At 43.1% G+C, this 17,104-nt stretch overlaps 1 protein-coding gene and 1 long non-coding RNA gene across 5 annotated transcripts; one reads left to right on the forward strand and one right to left on the reverse strand.

Annotated features, from left to right (window-relative positions):
* Positions 1 to 2,546: 2,546 nt before the first annotated feature.
* Positions 2,547 to 3,036, reverse strand: LOC115346141. Its single transcript, XR_003925028.2, has 2 exons — positions 2,963 to 3,036; positions 2,547 to 2,780 (listed from the first exon to the last, which is right to left on the reverse strand). It is a non-coding gene; the product is annotated as an uncharacterized LOC115346141 (long non-coding RNA).
* A 44-nt stretch (positions 3,037 to 3,080) lies between these two features.
* On the forward strand, positions 3,081 to 16,296 carry RHOF (ras homolog family member F, filopodia associated). Of its 4 annotated transcripts, none has more exons than XR_005933186.1 (6): positions 3,081 to 3,905; positions 4,038 to 4,125; positions 11,430 to 11,539; positions 12,303 to 12,437; positions 13,860 to 14,575; positions 15,230 to 16,296. XR_005933186.1 is itself a non-coding variant. In XM_041126058.1 (5 exons), the coding sequence occupies exons 1-5, from the start codon at positions 3,741 to 3,743 to the stop codon at positions 15,392 to 15,394; spliced, it is 663 nt and encodes a 220-aa protein (XP_040981992.1). In that variant the 5' UTR covers positions 3,081 to 3,740; the 3' UTR covers positions 15,395 to 16,296. The 4 variants fall into 4 exon arrangements, 2 of the variants coding, with proteins under 2 accessions (XP_040981992.1, XP_040981993.1); XR_003925027.2 differs by having other exon boundaries at positions 14,262 to 14,575; XM_041126058.1 differs by lacking the exon at positions 13,860 to 14,575.
* Positions 16,297 to 17,104: the final 808 nt, after the last annotated feature.

The raw sequence follows: 17,104 nt of genomic DNA on the forward strand, positions 1-17,104 counted from the left end.
TTTATTGGAAATTCACTCTACTTACATGGTAGGTCCCATTCTTTAGGGTCTGTCTTTCTTATTGTAAACTCTTCAGGGCATTGTCTGTTGCTTTATATGTACATGCTGTAGTGGGAATTCATCACTGAAAACACAAATAATTAATATCACTGGTAATGTTAAAAAATAAATATTTAAGGCTCTGTTTTGTTATGCACATTCAATTAAGTTTATGAATATTTCCTTTGACATAAATGGGCTACTTGTTCTTACTGTTAAGTCTTTGTAAAGCTGGGGTCTGTATTATCAAGAAGAAAATTCTTAAGTGTATTTCAAAAATGTAGTTCTAAAGACATTTAGGAAGAACAGGTCCCCATTCTTGTCTAGTTTATATTACCATATAAACTAATAATACAAGTATACAGTAGATGGCGTGTGCTGTTACTCCTCTCTGCAATTGTGGCTACGAGGAAGTACCAGTAGTCTGAGACCTTGCTGGTTAGCTAAAATAGTTGAATTTTCCATTAAAATTTCCATTACTGCAAGCCATGCTTCTTAGCCTAAGGGCATGCACTATGATAGAGCTTAATTGATTGGAAACTTAAAATTTTTACAGTATTCAGAGTTCCTCCAAACAGAAGAACATAGCTAATCAGAATATTTTGTCAAATCCGTTAACATATTTACTATTTAAAACAGTATGTTGTGAGCAGAAAGATTTACAGTTATGCTTCTCTTCCCTCGTCTATATTCACAAAACTGATGGGCTTTTAATATTATTAAATCTCAGTTTCCTTGACTTCTTCAAGCACATCACAAGGGACAAAGAGAGGCAGCACAAGCACGTTGGTGTTGTTTCCTTAGGAGGTCAGGCTAAGGATATGCCTTGAGGTTCTTCCATTGCACCAGAACTGTCCAGGAGGTTGCAAGCACTTTTCCCTGGGCTTGGTATTTTGAGAAATGGGAGTATCAACTTATTTCATCACCCTGTATTATTAAAAAGTCATAGCTTCAATATTAAACCTAATCTGTGAGTCTTTTTTGGGTGTCCTCATAACTAACCTGAATTACTCCTCGATACCATCCAAAGTATTAAAGCATCTTTTAAAAATCACAAACTTTGAGCAGTCTTCCTAGACAGTGTGCTAACATTTCACTCCTTCCTATTATTTTCCTTGGCAATCATGGAGCACCAAACTGGTAGCAAGATTGGAACACAGGTATTTACCATACCCCATTAAAGTCTTGATTTTGGTACAGTCACTGTAAATCTCTACACGCATATTGACTCTTGAGCTGCAGATGCGTAAGCTTTTGGCGAAACAGAACTCATGCCAAAATCAATACACAGGCCAAAACAGAAGTAGAAGAAGGACACTTGCAATTAATAATGATTAGATTTGAATTTTACTAATAGAGGGTTGAATCTTCTTCCATTTAAATCAGTGGCAGAATTCCATATTAGATTTTACTTTTTCAGAGTCAGCAAAATATGCTTAGCTTTTGCATAGGAGTTTATATGCCTAAAGCACTGCATACCTGTTAATTAAAAATAAGTAACTGAGACACTGAAATGCTATATTCTGTCAATACTAAGTTGACTCACTACAAATAGAACATTCATTACTTAAAAACAGTCTTTGGACTGTTTACAGTTGATTCTATAATCTACTCATTTTATATTGTTTCATCCCAAATCTAAAGGTGTACAAATCTAAAAAGTTTTCTTAACTATAAAATGTAAAAGGAGGCGAAGCTGTGAGAAATGTAAAGATTGTTTTGTGAGACTTGCAAAAAAAAAAAAAAAACAAAAAAAAAAGCAAAAAACCCAACCTAACAATGACCCACAAAATACTTTTATCCCCAAAAAAACTTTTATGGCAATAATTGACTTGGAAAAAAACCCTGAATTACAGTACTCAGTTACAGAAAGACTACTAAGTCTATCTGTTGATGGTATCATACATAGTGTGATGGTGGTTTTGAGCCAGGTCCAAATAAATCGTTTCAGGGTAAAACAATTCTTTTCTGGACCATTCATTCTTGTGTGATACTGGAATGCCCTCAGCCATTAAAGTCGACAGGAGCTGATGGCTTTTACTGTGTTGCAGATAAGCTATATAAAATTGCGTTTCATAAAGCATCTTCTTGACAGCTTGTGTATTCTACATGCTTGCATCAACTTTTTCCTCAGTAAAATGGTTAGCTTTCAACAGGTGTGAATTTGGCTGCTTTTTTATTATTATTATTTGAATTATGTGACACTTCGTTGGGTATTTACACGTCCCTCCTCCTACCTATCGCTGAAATATCCTTTTCTAGCTTTTTGTTTGCCCTCTGCACAAAGCAGGGTCTTCCTTGAAAGAGATATGGAGTGCAGTCGTGTTTGCATTCGGTCTGGAAGGCCATCTAGTGACACAACTGTGCAGGAGAAAATGTAAGACCCTGTTTGTGATTTTTTTTTTTAGTTGAATTAAATGATCTTGCTACACTCAAGCATGCCCTTGGGGGTTTGTTGCTATTCCCACAAGTGGTATTTAAAAAATTTTAGAGTCAATTTTGATTTCTTAAGAAGTGATAGGGTTTATTTGAGATGGAGCACACTGTTAACTCCTGCCAGGAAAGAAACACAATTTTTTGTGCAGAATGCTGGCAGACTGACACCTGAGCAGGTCTGTCACGAACACAGCATCACTCCCCTGACATGTGTATCATCGGAGCCAAACGTATCCGGGTGTTGTGATCCCCTGCCTTCCATCGTACAAAACAAGGCCAGGTAGGTGCCTGGGGCCACCACATCTCTGCAATTAAAATGTAAAATTCCGGTTTATTTTCATCGCAGCTCACCTTGAATGGCTGGCACTGGGTGAATAAGCAATGAGCAGAGCTGTCGGTTCCTACTCGAGCTATAAATACAGTAGAAAACAAGCAGCAAGTCACCGCCATTCCCAGTGCCAGCAACAAGACGCATTTCAGGGGGTACCTCAGGGGGTCTCTGCCTCCCATCCTGCCGTGGCTGGCATGGCACCCGCTGCACGCTCTCCCCTCAGCCTTTGGGACTGGCATCCGCCGCTGCAGACATTGAAGTTGAACTGGGAAGGCATCCCCTCAGCTGCTGGTGATCTGGGGTAAACCAAAATGGCAAATGGTGCTTGAGGTCCAAAAGAGGAATAAATGAGGGCTGGGAAGGGGGCGGGAGGACGCTGGTGCTACAGCTGCTGGACAGGGATGAGCACCCAAGCGTGGGTAACATGGCGGGTCGATGGGAAGTGCAAAGGGGACAGGGCCTAACGGCCCCAGGTGGATGGAGGCCTTGGAGGCTCACTGGGAGGACAGACGGGGGTGAGCAGCCCCTGTGGGTTTTGGCGGGGAAAAGGCCTGACAGGGTGCCGAGAGGGCTCCTGCCGTGCCCACCGGGGCCGGGGGCTACCCTAGCGCTGGGGCCCCACGGGTGACCCGTGAGGAGCCGATGCCGCGGGCGCTCCGGACCGCCGAGGGGGCTCCGGGCTTCGGGGACAGCACCCAGCACCGCGCCGGGTGTTAACACGGGCTGAGGCGGCGGCGCGGCCGCGGGCGGGGCCCTGAGGTACCTGAGGCGCCGGCGCCCGCAGCGCGGCCAATCTCCGGCGGGGCGCGGGCGGCGCCTCTCCCCGGGGCGCCCGGAGCGCGGCGGCGGTTGTGGGGAGCCGCGTCCCGGAGGCGCTGCGCCCTGCCCGGCCTGGCCCGGCCCGGCCCGGCCCGGCCCCGCTCCGCTCCGCTCCATGGAGGCGGCCAACGGGGCTCTGCCCGAAGGCGCGGCGGGGGGCTCCCGCGACAACGCGGCCGCCCCGTCGGGCAAGAAGGAGGTGAAGGTGGTGATCGTGGGGGACGGCGGCTGCGGGAAGACGTCGCTGCTGATGGTGTACGCCAAGGGAGACTTCCCGGAGGTGAGCGGGCTGTCCCGCCGCCGGGCCCGGCCTGGTCGGGGTGCGACGGGGCAGGGAGCCGCCCGGCAAAGCGGCCGGTGCTGGCTGCGAGCTGCTTGTCCCTAGCTAGAACTGCTTCTCCTCCCTTTGCAGCAATACGCGCCGTCCGTCTTCGAGAAATATACTACCAGCGTTACGGTGGGCAAAAAGGAGGTCACCCTCAATTTGTACGATACGGCAGGTAAGGTTTTTTTTCACATTATGCTTTCCATTTTCCTAATCCCAACAGTACCGGGCTGCGAGAGGCAGTTTCCGTGCGGCCGCTGGGATGGGACTGCCCTGGGGCACTGGCCTGGGACTGAGCCCAAACCCAGCCCCCGGGTTTTTGTAATTTCAGACAAATAAGGAGAAATTGCTTTTACTGGTGTAAAATGCTGCCCCTGTAAAAGTGCTCGTGTTTCTGTTCCAGCAGCTTTTGCTGTGTCAACTGAAACCAGACTGAAACTTGAAGACTGTAAAGCTGGACATATTTTCAAATTGCTTTTCTACTGGCATACTTTTAGTGTAATATCACAGTTCAGACTGCTAGAGATTAAAGTACAAACTGAACAACAGCCATTACCTGTTGCACGCATAAATGTGCCTTCCAGAAAAAAAAAGGGTCTCTGGTCTAATGGCAGTTCTAGCCATGGACTCCTTCATTATCTTAACAACCCAGTTTATTAAGAAAATCACATCAAATATCAAACATATCTGAAGGTATTAAAAACCCAGTTCCCAGATGCAAAGCATAATAATATCAACCAGGAAAATATTTTAATCTCCTGCCACATGTGATCGAATAGTGAAGGGGAAAAAGGCCAGTTTGTGTTCAAAATATAAAAGCCATAGCAGTAAAAGTTATTTGAAAATACTGGTAGTTTGTTCAGGTTCATTTCAGGAACTTGTGAAATGGTTCAAAGTTCCTAGGCTCTGTTATCCAGCTGTGTTCCTAAACGAACCCTAAAATCGACACGTGCTTCGTTTCAGCTCAGTGTAAATCATCTGTTTCAGTTCAAGCCTGTGGAGTTGTTCCAAATTTACACCAAGACAAATAACTGAATGCAGTCCATATCAATTTTTAATAGTCGTAAAGCACACTTACCTTCTTGCATGTGTACATGATATCTGAATGGATAATTTTAAAGGTTTTTAATCTAAAAGTGTATTTTATTGCTAATCTTTACTGCAGTATAGTAAGATCGTGAGCATGCAATTTGCCAATATATCTTCTTGTGTCAATGTTACTGTACTCGAATCCAGTAATGTGGATAATGTAACTTCTACTGAATGGCAAGGCTTTTGTGTTTAAGTCTTAAAGGAAAAGAGAAGGGCTGAAATCTAGTGTGACAGGGGGATTTCCTTAATATAGCGTATTGGCTCAAAGAACTTGCCACAGTGAACTTGTCGAGTTTTTATGTTTGTTCACTGTCAGTGTGGAATTTTTGCCTGTCACAGTTCTTGATACTTGGCTGGCTCATTTAAAATCAAGCTGCAGCTTCCAACATTTGCCTTTGGAGTCTCTTCCAAGCTTTAAGGAACATGGGCTGGATCCAGAAATGGGAGTAGGTAGGGCAAGTTCAGTATTGCAGCACTGAACTCTTGCAAGCCTGACATAAGTGCCCAGCTCCTTGCGTCATGCAGGGAGCTGCTCTGCGCAAGACCTACAGCTGCCAGCAGCCTGGAGAGTGCTCGCTGAACCCGGTGCTGGTGGGTCATCATTTTATCATAGAACAGTTTGGGTTGGAAGGGACCTTTAAAGGTCATCTAGTCCACTCCCCCCCCCTGCAATGAGCAGGGATATCTTCAACTAGATCAGGTTGCTCAGAGCCCTGTCCATCCTGATGTTGAATTTCTGGGGATGGGGCATCTACCACCTCCCCAGGCAACCTGTGCCAGTATTTCACCATCCTCACTGTAAAACGTTGTCTTCCTTATATCTAGTCTAAATCTACCCTCTTTTAGTTTAAAACCATTACCCATTGTCCTATCGCAACAGGCCCTGCTAAAAAGTTTGTCCCCCATTTTACCCTGGTCCCTTGTTCAGGCATGTAACTTTAGCAGAAAGAGTCTACCCTTACACATTTAGTTCATAGCTATAAATACTATCTTGGGACCAAAGTGCTGCCCCATTGAAGAACAGTGTGGGGCGTATTTTCTGTCTCATAAAGACACTTTGGGAATTGGAGATGCCATTGTTGCCTAGTTGGCAGAGCTCTCTGCCGTGAAAGAGCAATTGCTTTCCATCTCTCATCTGGAAACCTTGAAAACCAACATGTTTCACCCCCGAAACAGTGTCAATGGCCACCAGGCTACAAGTTGCTAGAGGCTGCTGACACTTGTCTCCTCCCTTCCTGTCAAATTTCTTTTGCTTTGCATGACACACATAAAGATTATCAGGTGCAAAGAAAGGGTGGACATTGCCACCTTGGTTAAGGCATTTGCTTGGGAGGGGGAAAGACTTAAGTTTTGGTTCTGTTTCAAAGGTGCTTACGTAGTTTTATGTTACAGATCTGTGTCATACTCCATAATTCAAGCAGCTTTTCATCCTCTTTCTGAAGCTGGAAGTTATGCCAGAGGAAGAACTCACTTGAGCACACATTTTAATCCCATCCTGTTTTTAATAATACAAAACTGATGTTGAGTTCCTTAAGGATTAGACTACGACCGAGAGTCGTGTCCTGTCCTCTAAGTTCAAGTAGTGAGGAAGGGAAGAGCAAGGGGAGTGTCCAGTTCAGGAGACAAGACAGCTCCTGTCCCTCTGCCACATGGATGCAGCATGGGAGATGCAGTTTTGGAATCAGTGTTTCACTATGTTGACTTGCTTTTGTCATATCATACAGCAGCAGCTCATTAAATTCCTCTCTCAGCTGGGCGATGATGCTCTGGGGTGGGTGTACAGCAGCAACCACAGCTTAAAGAGGAATCTGAACATACAACTTATTGCTGGAAGTACAGTAGTTTAACAGTGCAGCATATTAGCCATATTTTGTGAATCATCTTCTGACTTACTGAACTGTTTGAGTTGGTCTTGCTCTTCTCTAAAATCCTAAGACAGCTTTACATTTGTATTTTGCTTATCAGTCTGAAAGGTTCCCAAATAATTCAGATCATAAAACGATTTAAGTGGGATCAAAAGGATGTAAAACCATTTCTGAGGTGAAGGGCTTCAGCTAAGTGCCATGTAGCAGTGTAAGGGAGCAGAAGGCAAAGCTGTTCTAAAAGGTGTCACTGGATTTTCATGATGCACCCACCGCAGGAAGGACTTTGATATTTTTAGGATCTTGCTAAGAGCAACACTGAATAGAGCTGCATGTACTTCAGCGTCATGGGAAGGTAAAGGACAGGTTCAGCTCCATGGGCTGTTTAAAGTTAGAAGGATTCTTTGTATTGTCAAGTCCTGTGCAGCTTGAGACTTTGAGCTTGTCCTACTTACTGAAGGAGAAGGACACAAAGTGCCTAACAATCAAACACTTCAAGCTACAAAAGGTATTTTTTTTCTTGACAAGAATTTTGGTAACAAATGAAGTTAATGAGTTAGCCTAAAATATGCTAGAATAACAGTTTTTTGTAAGACTTCGTACTATCCTACTCTGTCTTCCTCAGAGACACCTCTTGCTGTTGCAGGAAGTTGGTGGTATACATACGCAATGTGTAAAGGCTTTGTAATATCACTTGTCTCTTCTGCAAACAGGCTTTGCAGCTGCTTATTCAATTAAAAGTTTCCATTTCTTGCTGTGCTCAATAGAGGCAAAGGCATTGAGAGGTAAATTAACTGTATTTTTTTACATACTAAGGGAGCAGTGTTGATGCTTTAGCTGCAGTGCAGAAACACGGTTCAACTTCTGATGCTGTTGAGTGCAGGACTTTCTCAGACCAAAGAAAAGAGCTCTGCTGGGCTGGGGAAGGCTGGGGAGGAAGTAATGCCTCATCATTGCGGGTGCTCGCTCTGACTGGCAGGAAGCACACGCAAAGCCTCCAGTGGGGTTTTTCATGTCTGTAATGACAGATGCACGGCAGTCGGAGGCCTTAAGAGAAATTTTAAAAGCCAGTATATGCAAGAGTAATTTTTCATAACTTTGAAAGGAAGGGCATGCCTGAGGAAGACAAAAAAAACCCCCAACTTTTTTTAATTTAAGTGTGCCCCCCCCAACTCCAAGTGTCCTCTTCTACTGGTTTTATTCCTGCCATGAATGTCTGTTTCCCAATTTTTTTAAAACTAAGTAGTGAAAAAACATAGCTGGCAAGCTAATAACCATGGTATTCCCATGGAGCCTGCAGACTAACAAATCAAAGAGAATTGGGTGCATTTCTGCGTGCTTGTGAGGGCTTGCCGTCGCATGGTTCCATGTCGAACCTAAACCACACGTGTGGAGTATTACAGACAACACATGGCCATATGTAGGAAGTGGTGGGCTGGTTGGGACCGGGTGGCAGGATATTATTACATTCTTCCTTAGCCGCTGGCGGTTGGTGGCGATGGACAGCGCTGCTGTATGTTAGGACAGCGCGTACTGCTAGGCTCCTAGGCTGGCAAGTCTTGACTCTATTGTTTACCCTCTCCTGTCAATTGCAGTGGGTGCTGAGCTCCTTTATGGAATAAGCAACACACAGGCTGGCACTTCCTTGGTGGTGAATTGGCGAAGGGGTGAGGAAGAGCAGACAGAGGTGAATGTGCATGTGAGACCAAGACCTGTGGTTTCACTTCTTTCCCCGTTCACACTCAACCATCACCTGAGGTCCCACCCTGCCGTAGGGCGCAACTGCAGTGATGTGGGTTACGCAGCATGTCACAGAGGCATGCAGGAGTGTGATCTTTGCAAAGAATTAGCAAATTTTAGGTGAATTCAGCTGGATGGAGTTTTTTCTTTTAAAGAAAAAAAAAAACAAAAACCAAACAGGGTCTCTGATGCTACAATGAATTGAGGAAGGCAGAGGAGAGTCAGATATGCTCCCGTGTAGGCATATATTTAACCAATTATTCCACAGCATGCTTTTTGTTAATTGGGGAAAGAAAACAGCTACCTGTGCTTGAGGAAGCACACTCGGGGGCTTTGCATATACATTCAGTTACTGCTTAGGTTCAGCCCTGTTCCTTCATTTTAAAATTCTTCTAGTAGAAGACCTAAATCTGCCAAATTAGCTCTGACCACAGACTGCGCAGCTTTACAGAGAAAAAGTCTCCCAGGCCCTTTCTTGCATTTCATCAGCAGCACTTAAGGACAGGGGGTGAAAGGGATTGTTTTCAGTGAGAGGGATGTCGATATTTAGACACAGCTTGATCTGGGTCTTGTTACATCCTCAGCAACTGAAGAACTACATCTGAGCTCTTAAAGAATAGCTTCCTCTCCTTCCAAGTGAGCGCTGTAATCATCCAACCATAATACAAGTTAAGCAATTACCATCTAACCTTCCCCCTGTGGTCTCTGCGCTATACCTTGTTCTGTGCTCTGTATTTGAAATTCCAAATATGCATGGAGCCACATTTTATACAGCAGCATTTTCTCATGCATTTATTTTCTCAGTTTGCTTAAAAAACCATAACTACACAGCTGGTTTTGAAGATGAAGGTGCAGTTCACTGGGGCATATCTATAGTTTTTGACTTGCAATACAGCATATTTGTGTCACATCACTGAAGACACCTCTTCAGTTATTCCATCCAGGAGAGTATGAATTTAGCTGTATGTTCTGATTCCAAGCAAACGAATGTGTTCCTTCCAAGGGGACAGTCCTGTCTGCCTCACAAATGGCCAGCAATAAATTGGAGGACCTTTTGATTTTACAAGCTACATTGGTAGAAGCTCAGAGGCATGAATTTGAACAGGGAAAATCATACACAGCACATAACACTAGAGGAAGTTAGGAGAAGAAAAAAAAGTTTGGCATCTGATGTGTTTAATGCATTTAGAGGATTATCTCACCAAAAAAATGGTAAATCGGTTGCAAACGAGTAGGTGGATTTGGGAGAATAAGAAGGGCTAAGCAGTACAGTCTTTGCTCTGAATGTTTATACAACATCCATAATTTTGTCAATTGTCTATTATTTCTGGATTAAACCTTGAGGGATCAATCCGTCTTTGTTCTGCACCTCGCCCACGGAGCTCAAATACAGAGTGATCCAAACCTAAGATTCCTGTTACAAACATCTCAGGCAGACTAAGTAATGGCTTATCCAGTAGGGATTGCCTTGTAATAACCTGTATCTCGATCCATCGTTTAAATTAAGGAGGGGAGCAAAGTATTGTAAAACTATTGGCCTTCTGGTATCTGCAATTCTTCAGATTGCAGCTGGAGGCAAACATGTTGGCTAGAGTGATGAGTGCGTGAATTGGGGGCTGAGCCAGGTGCCAGGGCAGGAATAGTTGGTATAAAGTTGGAGCACACGGAAATTTTTAGCATCCCTTCATTTGAAATATCAACACAAAGATTTGAGATGCATAACTTTACCTGTAGGGCAGTTTCTGAGCTGTGTGTACATTGTGGTGATTGTGGGAAGGAACGGTGTTCCCAGTTCTTGTTTTGGAAATTTGGTGCATCAGAGACATACCTGATTCCAGGGGCAGCATTCAGGTGGCAAATAGATCTTCTACAGACTGCTTAAATCACTGTTTCTTCCTTATTAAGTCTCTGAAAAAAACTCAAATGAAAAAGATTGGTTTTTTTCTCCTCAGCTGCCAACTATATCTGGTAATTACTGCTTTCTTGAACTGAGCCTCTCAAAGCAAGACACCTTCAGACCCCAGCATGGTGATTACAGCTAAGTTGTATGTACAGCAAGGGGAAGAGTACAGGTCTGAAGCAAATTAGCTTCCTCTTGTCAGATCACATGCTAGAATATCCCTAATCAGAAGTATGACAAATCCCCTGCTTTTCCAGAATTCAGCAGCATCCCTAAGATCTGCTGTGTAGTCCTGCTTCAAAGACCAGTTGAGCCTGGCTCATGTTGCAGCATGCCTTGTAAAATCACGTACGTGCTGCTACAGTGAGCAGCAGTGCTAAAGGCACAGCGTGCTAATCACTGCTTCCTCTTAGCTCACTGGGCTGCGAAAAGCAAGTTTGCCACTAAGATTTTTACTTCAGCACTGTAGCAAATTCGGTCTTTCTTCTCACAGCATTGCGTGTGCAAATGTGTTTTGGAGAATGGAGCCACTGCCAAACTGCAAATGTTTTAATCGATAACTGTCAAATTCCTCTTGCTGATCTTGCTTGTGAGCAGCAACTTGGCAATTGGTGATTAGAACTGCTTCTAAGTACTTAGCCGTTGGACAAAGCAGGCCTTTTATTAAAACTTGCCAAGGACGTTTTAAATTCTAAAGCATCAGTTTTGTCAGGGAAGAGGAATCTCCTGCATTTAAGGGAAGGAATTGTACAAGTATGGAAAACTCGCTGTCTGTGCAATTATAATACCATTGTTCTTGATCTCAAGTATGTATCTTTACATATTCACATCATACTGCTTGTTAAGGACAGAATTCTTTCATCCAAAACATTCTCTGTGTTGCAGGGCAGGAGGACTACGATCGGCTACGACCGCTTTCATACCAGAACACAAACGTCGTGTTAATTTGTTACGATGTCATGAACCCCACTAGCTATGATAATGTAGCAGCTAAGGTAAGAGGCTTTCGTAATTGCTTCAGCCTTTTAAATGAATTACGTACGCCTGATATACGACAAGATGTCAGATTAAAAAAGCTGATGCTTTTAGTGTCCTGTACCCTGGGTGTGTAGATGCACAGATCACTCGTCATGCACTGAGCTGCAGGTCACAGACCTTAGACCTGGAGCTCACCTCTCCGTGGCTCGTAAGTGCTCAGAACTGGGGTTGACTCCACAGTACACTAAAAAGATCAAACACCAGCAGTGAAATTGCTACTTTATCTGTAGCGATGTCACACCACCAACATTGCATACAAGCATTTTAGATTGAAGTCTACTTCTATCACATGCACATTTAACTACAGGGGAAAGATGTAAGCAACCACTTGCTTGTACTAGGATTTCTGTAATGCTCCAAAGTAGAAGTTAGCATTCCTATACATAGCACCAGCAAAACAAAGCAAGACTTGGTCCAAATTCTGCTCTTAAATATGACTTTAGAGGAGCTCTTCTGAATTTAAACAGACATTAAATAAGCACTTTGGCATAGCAACAGATGCCACCTATGTTTTTATAAAGCAACTGACTTTGGATAGGACTTTTAAATGTTTCTGTGATGTAAATAGTGCATGTTGGGCCCCTACCACTAAATTAACAACTTTCAAAACTCTGAAATTGCAGCATATATTAAATGCTGGTTCTGTTCCTTGGCTTTATTGTTTTGATTTAAAAAAAAAAAAAAAAGCCAGATGTAAAAGTTTTGTTTTTCTACCATCAGTGGTATCCTGAAGTGAATCATTTCTGCCGAGGTGTCCCGCTTGTACTGATCGGCTGCAAGACAGACCTTCGGAAAGACAAAGAACAGTTGCGCAAACTCAGGGCTTCTAAGCAGGAACCCATTACTTACAACCAGGTAAGTACAAGTGCGTGTAAAGTGGTGTCCTCTTTGCAAGAGATAAAGCACACTTACTTCAGTGGCATTGTTCCTCACAAGTACAATCACAGATACTCCAAAATTATGTGATCACAGTGTCCAAATAAAGAAATTACTGACAGTCAGCACTTACAGGGGTTTCTGTAAGTCCTTTTTGGCAGTGGCCAAATCAACACCCATTTTTAGTACAAAAATAAAGAGAAATTTGAAGAGTGTTTTGCATACCTTGGGGTGTCTGAAAGGACACTACTAGCTATGCCTTCTAGGCTCATTACATCTCATTCTTGTTTCCTTTCACAGCTAGGTTATTACTCTTACAAATTGGTAAGCCTTGACAAGTTTGTTGGACTCCCTTCGTAATTTTTATTAGCATACATTGCTTCCATCACTGGTACTTTGACCAGGATTGTGATAAGGACTGGAGATGCTAAGATACACATTACAGGATTAAAAATACCGACGATTCCAGAAGAAATGTGTTTTGCAAACCCTATTTGAAAATAAATCCTTTCAAGGACAATAGCAAAAACATCTGCAAGGCTTCTCTAACATAAGAGACTTTTCTTTGAAGTCTCTGAAGTAATCTTTAAAAAAAATATATCTACATATGTCATAGTTTAACCCCAGCTGGCAACTAAGCCCCACACAGCTGCTCTCTCACTCCCCGTGGTGGGATGGGGGAGAGAATTGGAAGAGTAAAAGTGAGGAAGCTCATGGGCTGAGATAAAGACAGTTTAATAGGTAAAGCAAAAGCTGCGCATGCAAGCAAAGCAAAACCAGGAATTCATTCACCACTTCCCATGGGCAGGCAGGTGTTCAGCCATCTCCAGGAAAGCAGGGCTCCATCACACGTAACAGTGACTTGGGAAGACAAATGCCATCACTCTGAATGTCCCCCTGCCTCCTTCTTCTTCCCCCAGCTTTATATGCTGAGCATGACATCCTATGGGATGGAATATCCCTTGGGTCAGTTGGGGTCAGCTGTCCCAGCTGTGTCCCCTCCCAACTTCTTGTACACCCCCAGCCTACTCGCTGGTGTTGGGGGGTGAGGAGCAGAAAAGGCCATGACGCTGTGTAAGCACTGCTCAGCAATAGCTAAAACATCTCTGAATTATCAACACTGTTTCCAGCACAAATCCAAAACATAGCCCCATGCTAGCTACTGTGAAGAAAATTAACTCTATCCCAGCCAAAACCAGCACAACATATTAGATATTTTCAATTTAAGTACTACAAAGCAGTGAGACTTACAACTAGTGTTACAACACCAGCGTAGCTGTCCTAGGTACAGGAGAAACAGTCAGTGATGGAACAGCTTGTCCCATGTCACGTGAGACCTTTCTGCTCTGGTCTCCCAGGTGTTTTTTTTTTAACTACAAAGCCATCCATCCTTCTTCTCAGAGCAAGAACAGCAGCTTTTGAACTGTGTGAGACACAAGTCCGGGGAACAAGATTAAATGCACTAAGACCATGACTGAATCACTACTTTATCTAAATGGCATGAAAAGAAACTGCAACTGTATCACCACTAAACCATGCTGGGACTTCTACCTTGTCTTCCTTGCACGCAAGATGAGATGTCTGTCCTGTCAGTTTGTGAACAGCTGCAGACTGTCCCTCATTTGCATTAATATCTCCCTTCATCACCCTCCCACATGAGGTTCAGGGCACGTAACAGACACTTTTGATGAGTCTGCTGAGGCCTCATGCAACTAAATTTCAGGGCCCACATGATGTACAAATTTGTCTCCTATGTGAGCCCTCCCACTTGGTTTTTCTCCCCTTAAATATACACTACCTCAGTCTTTTACAGCTGATGGCATCTTGAGTCACACGACGTGATGCTTCCAATGCCAGGCACAGAGGAGCTGAACAGTATCTGCCAGCACTGCAGCTTGCAAACAACTGGAAGGAGACAAACTTCGCTTAAATGTGCTGAAGAAAAATCCCCCTATAGAAGCCTGAGTGCTCAAGTGACCCCACTCCCAGGGCTTACAATGAATAAACGCAGAGTTTGTGAGCTGAGTGTTGCAGACCTGGAATTCACACTCCAAGGCTCACAAGCATTCAAAACTGGGGGCTGACTCTGCCATGACAAGAAAAGGATCACAAGCAAAGTAAGAAATCACTGTGTTTTGTCTGTAGTGATTTCGCACAACCAGAATTGCACGCAAATGTTTTAGATTCTAGTCTGTTCCCACTGCATGCATTTGGGTGAGGTTGAGAAACACAGGCACACATTTGTGTATACAAGGATTTGGGCTGAGCCCTTGCAGTGCTTCAAAGCAAAAGTCAGGGTTCCTGCATGTGCACCAGCAAAACAACGCAAGACATTGGTCCAGATTCTGCTCTTGCATGTGACATTAATTACTAAAGGTGACATCACATAATAGTTATGGTCAGGCCTGAAAAAATACTGCTGTGTAGACATCTTATCCTCACTTAAGTATCTACTTCAGCATTTCTTTTAAACAAATTTAATACTGAGAATATTTTTACACTATCAGCAGTCTGCATCTTAAGAGTCTCTAATGCACTGAACTGTTAGGCCAGCCTCTAGATCAACATAGGGGAAAAAAACCTAGTTTATTTAACAGTGCCTCAGTTTATCACCAATGCCACCCACACTCTAGCACTGTACTCACAGGCAGCGTCTTTCTTCCTGACCTCATGATACGAAGATGTACAAAATCATTCCCTTTCTTTCCCATCTCACCTTCCTTCTCTCATACATTGAGTTTACATCTTTTCTTACCTTTTGTTTTTTACAGGGTGAAGCAGCTTGTCAGCAGATTAATGCAGAAGTGTATCTGGAGTGCTCAGCAAAATGTCGTGAAAACATAGAAAATGTTTTTAAAGAAGCAACAACCATTGCACTGAATGCCATGAAAAAAGCCAAGCGCCAAAAGAAACGGACAGCGTGCTCAGTGTTATGATCTGGACTGCAAGAAGGCACGGACTGCAAGAGAGCATTGACTGCAAGAGCGCCAGGCGATTCAGATTTTAAAAACAGTGTAACTTTAAAGACCTTTTTTTTTCATTACATGTTTGTATTCCTAGAACAATTTTTATTTTTAAATTTTAATTATTTTATTATTTTTGCACTTCCTTTGCACGGCTCTCACAAGTTTTCAAAGCTCTTTATCAAGGTTAACTGATGCTGCATGCCTTTGTCCATCTGGCTTTTGCTTCCAACTGCAAACGACCATCAGTCAGGTCTTGGACTCACTATTTAAATTGCAATGAACAACGACTGCTACTATATGACTTAATTAGTGTGGTTTTCCTCTGCAAAATAACTGTGGCATGTTACAGCTACAGTTTACTTTCTCAAGGAGAAAAGCCACATCTTTTAGAAGAAGTGATGTTAGAGCAGCTTTATCAGGTGCCTTTGAAGAGACAGAAATGAAGTTCTGTCTTAACGTTTTCAAAGTTCCTTGGTGGCAGTGGTATGAGCTAGCCTCAAGCTGCCCCCAGAGTGTGCAGAGCACCCACTACTCGCCCTGTACCACTGGGCCAGCTTTGCAGAGCTACCCCTTAGAGGTCTCCTTGCAAGGCCTGCTGCTGTAATACAAACCGGTATTTATCAACGGAAATACATCGGTTGCTCCAATTCAGAAATGGCATATCATGGTAAATATTTAATTTACAGCACTTAAAGTACTCCAAGGAGCTACTATGTGTAATGTAAAGTCAGTTTTACAATAAACTTACATAGCTTATTTAATACATGACAGATGCAAGTATTGGTGCGTGCTAGCGGAAATACTTAACTAACTCATGCATTAACTGATGAAGTCATCTCTACTGCTACGAATTAAAATTTTACCTTTTGTGATGAAGGTGTCAGTTGCCTGTTTAAGGATGAGGGATGCTCCCACTGCACAATGTAGTACATATGCCTCAAATCTCCTAGTTCTTTTGCACATCCCATGCAGTGAGATCTCAGATTTCAGGAGCAATCACTAGTTTGTAACCATCAAAAACCAAACCCCTGAGGGGGAAGGAGGCTTCTGCAGTACAGCTGTTGCTGAAAGCTTTCTGTGTAAGGCAAACTACAGCCCATCCTAAGGGAGAATACCTAGGACTTACTTACATAACAGTTAACAAGATACAACCTTTTGCCAAAAAGTTTAGGAAGTGCAGGCCAGGAGTCTCCTGTTAGACAAACATTGCACATAGAGCCTGGTAACTGTACATCGTAGAGATTTCATGCAACTTTATCCTCTGCTGGTTACATGACCAGCTGGTGAAAAACTCTGGTTTGGAGCAAGCCATCATTATTATTTTACATGCAGGGTAAAGAGATCTTGATCCTCGAAATCATACTTTTTTTTTCTTCTTTCTTCCCCTAACTTGTTTTGATTTAATTAGGTTTGTCAGTCCCTATCAACTTAAAATGGAAAATTAAAAAAAAAAAAAAAAAAAAAAAAATTAAAAAATTACAAGTTTGTGCACATCTTCAACTATAGAAAAATCTTGAAGAGTTGTGCACAAGAAAACATTTGTCAGTAAAACACAGCAAACCACCCATCACCTTACCCAGTACGAAACTGAAACATCAATGCGCAGGAAGTTACTGCGTTTACCCTCAGCTCCACGGCAGGAATCTTTCTTGCTTTTTTATTCTGAGTTTCTCATGCTGC

This window comes from Aquila chrysaetos, chromosome 9, assembly GCF_900496995.4.
Source record: "Aquila chrysaetos chrysaetos chromosome 9, bAquChr1.4, whole genome shotgun sequence".
Classification (NCBI taxonomy): domain Eukaryota; kingdom Metazoa; phylum Chordata; class Aves; order Accipitriformes; family Accipitridae; genus Aquila; species Aquila chrysaetos.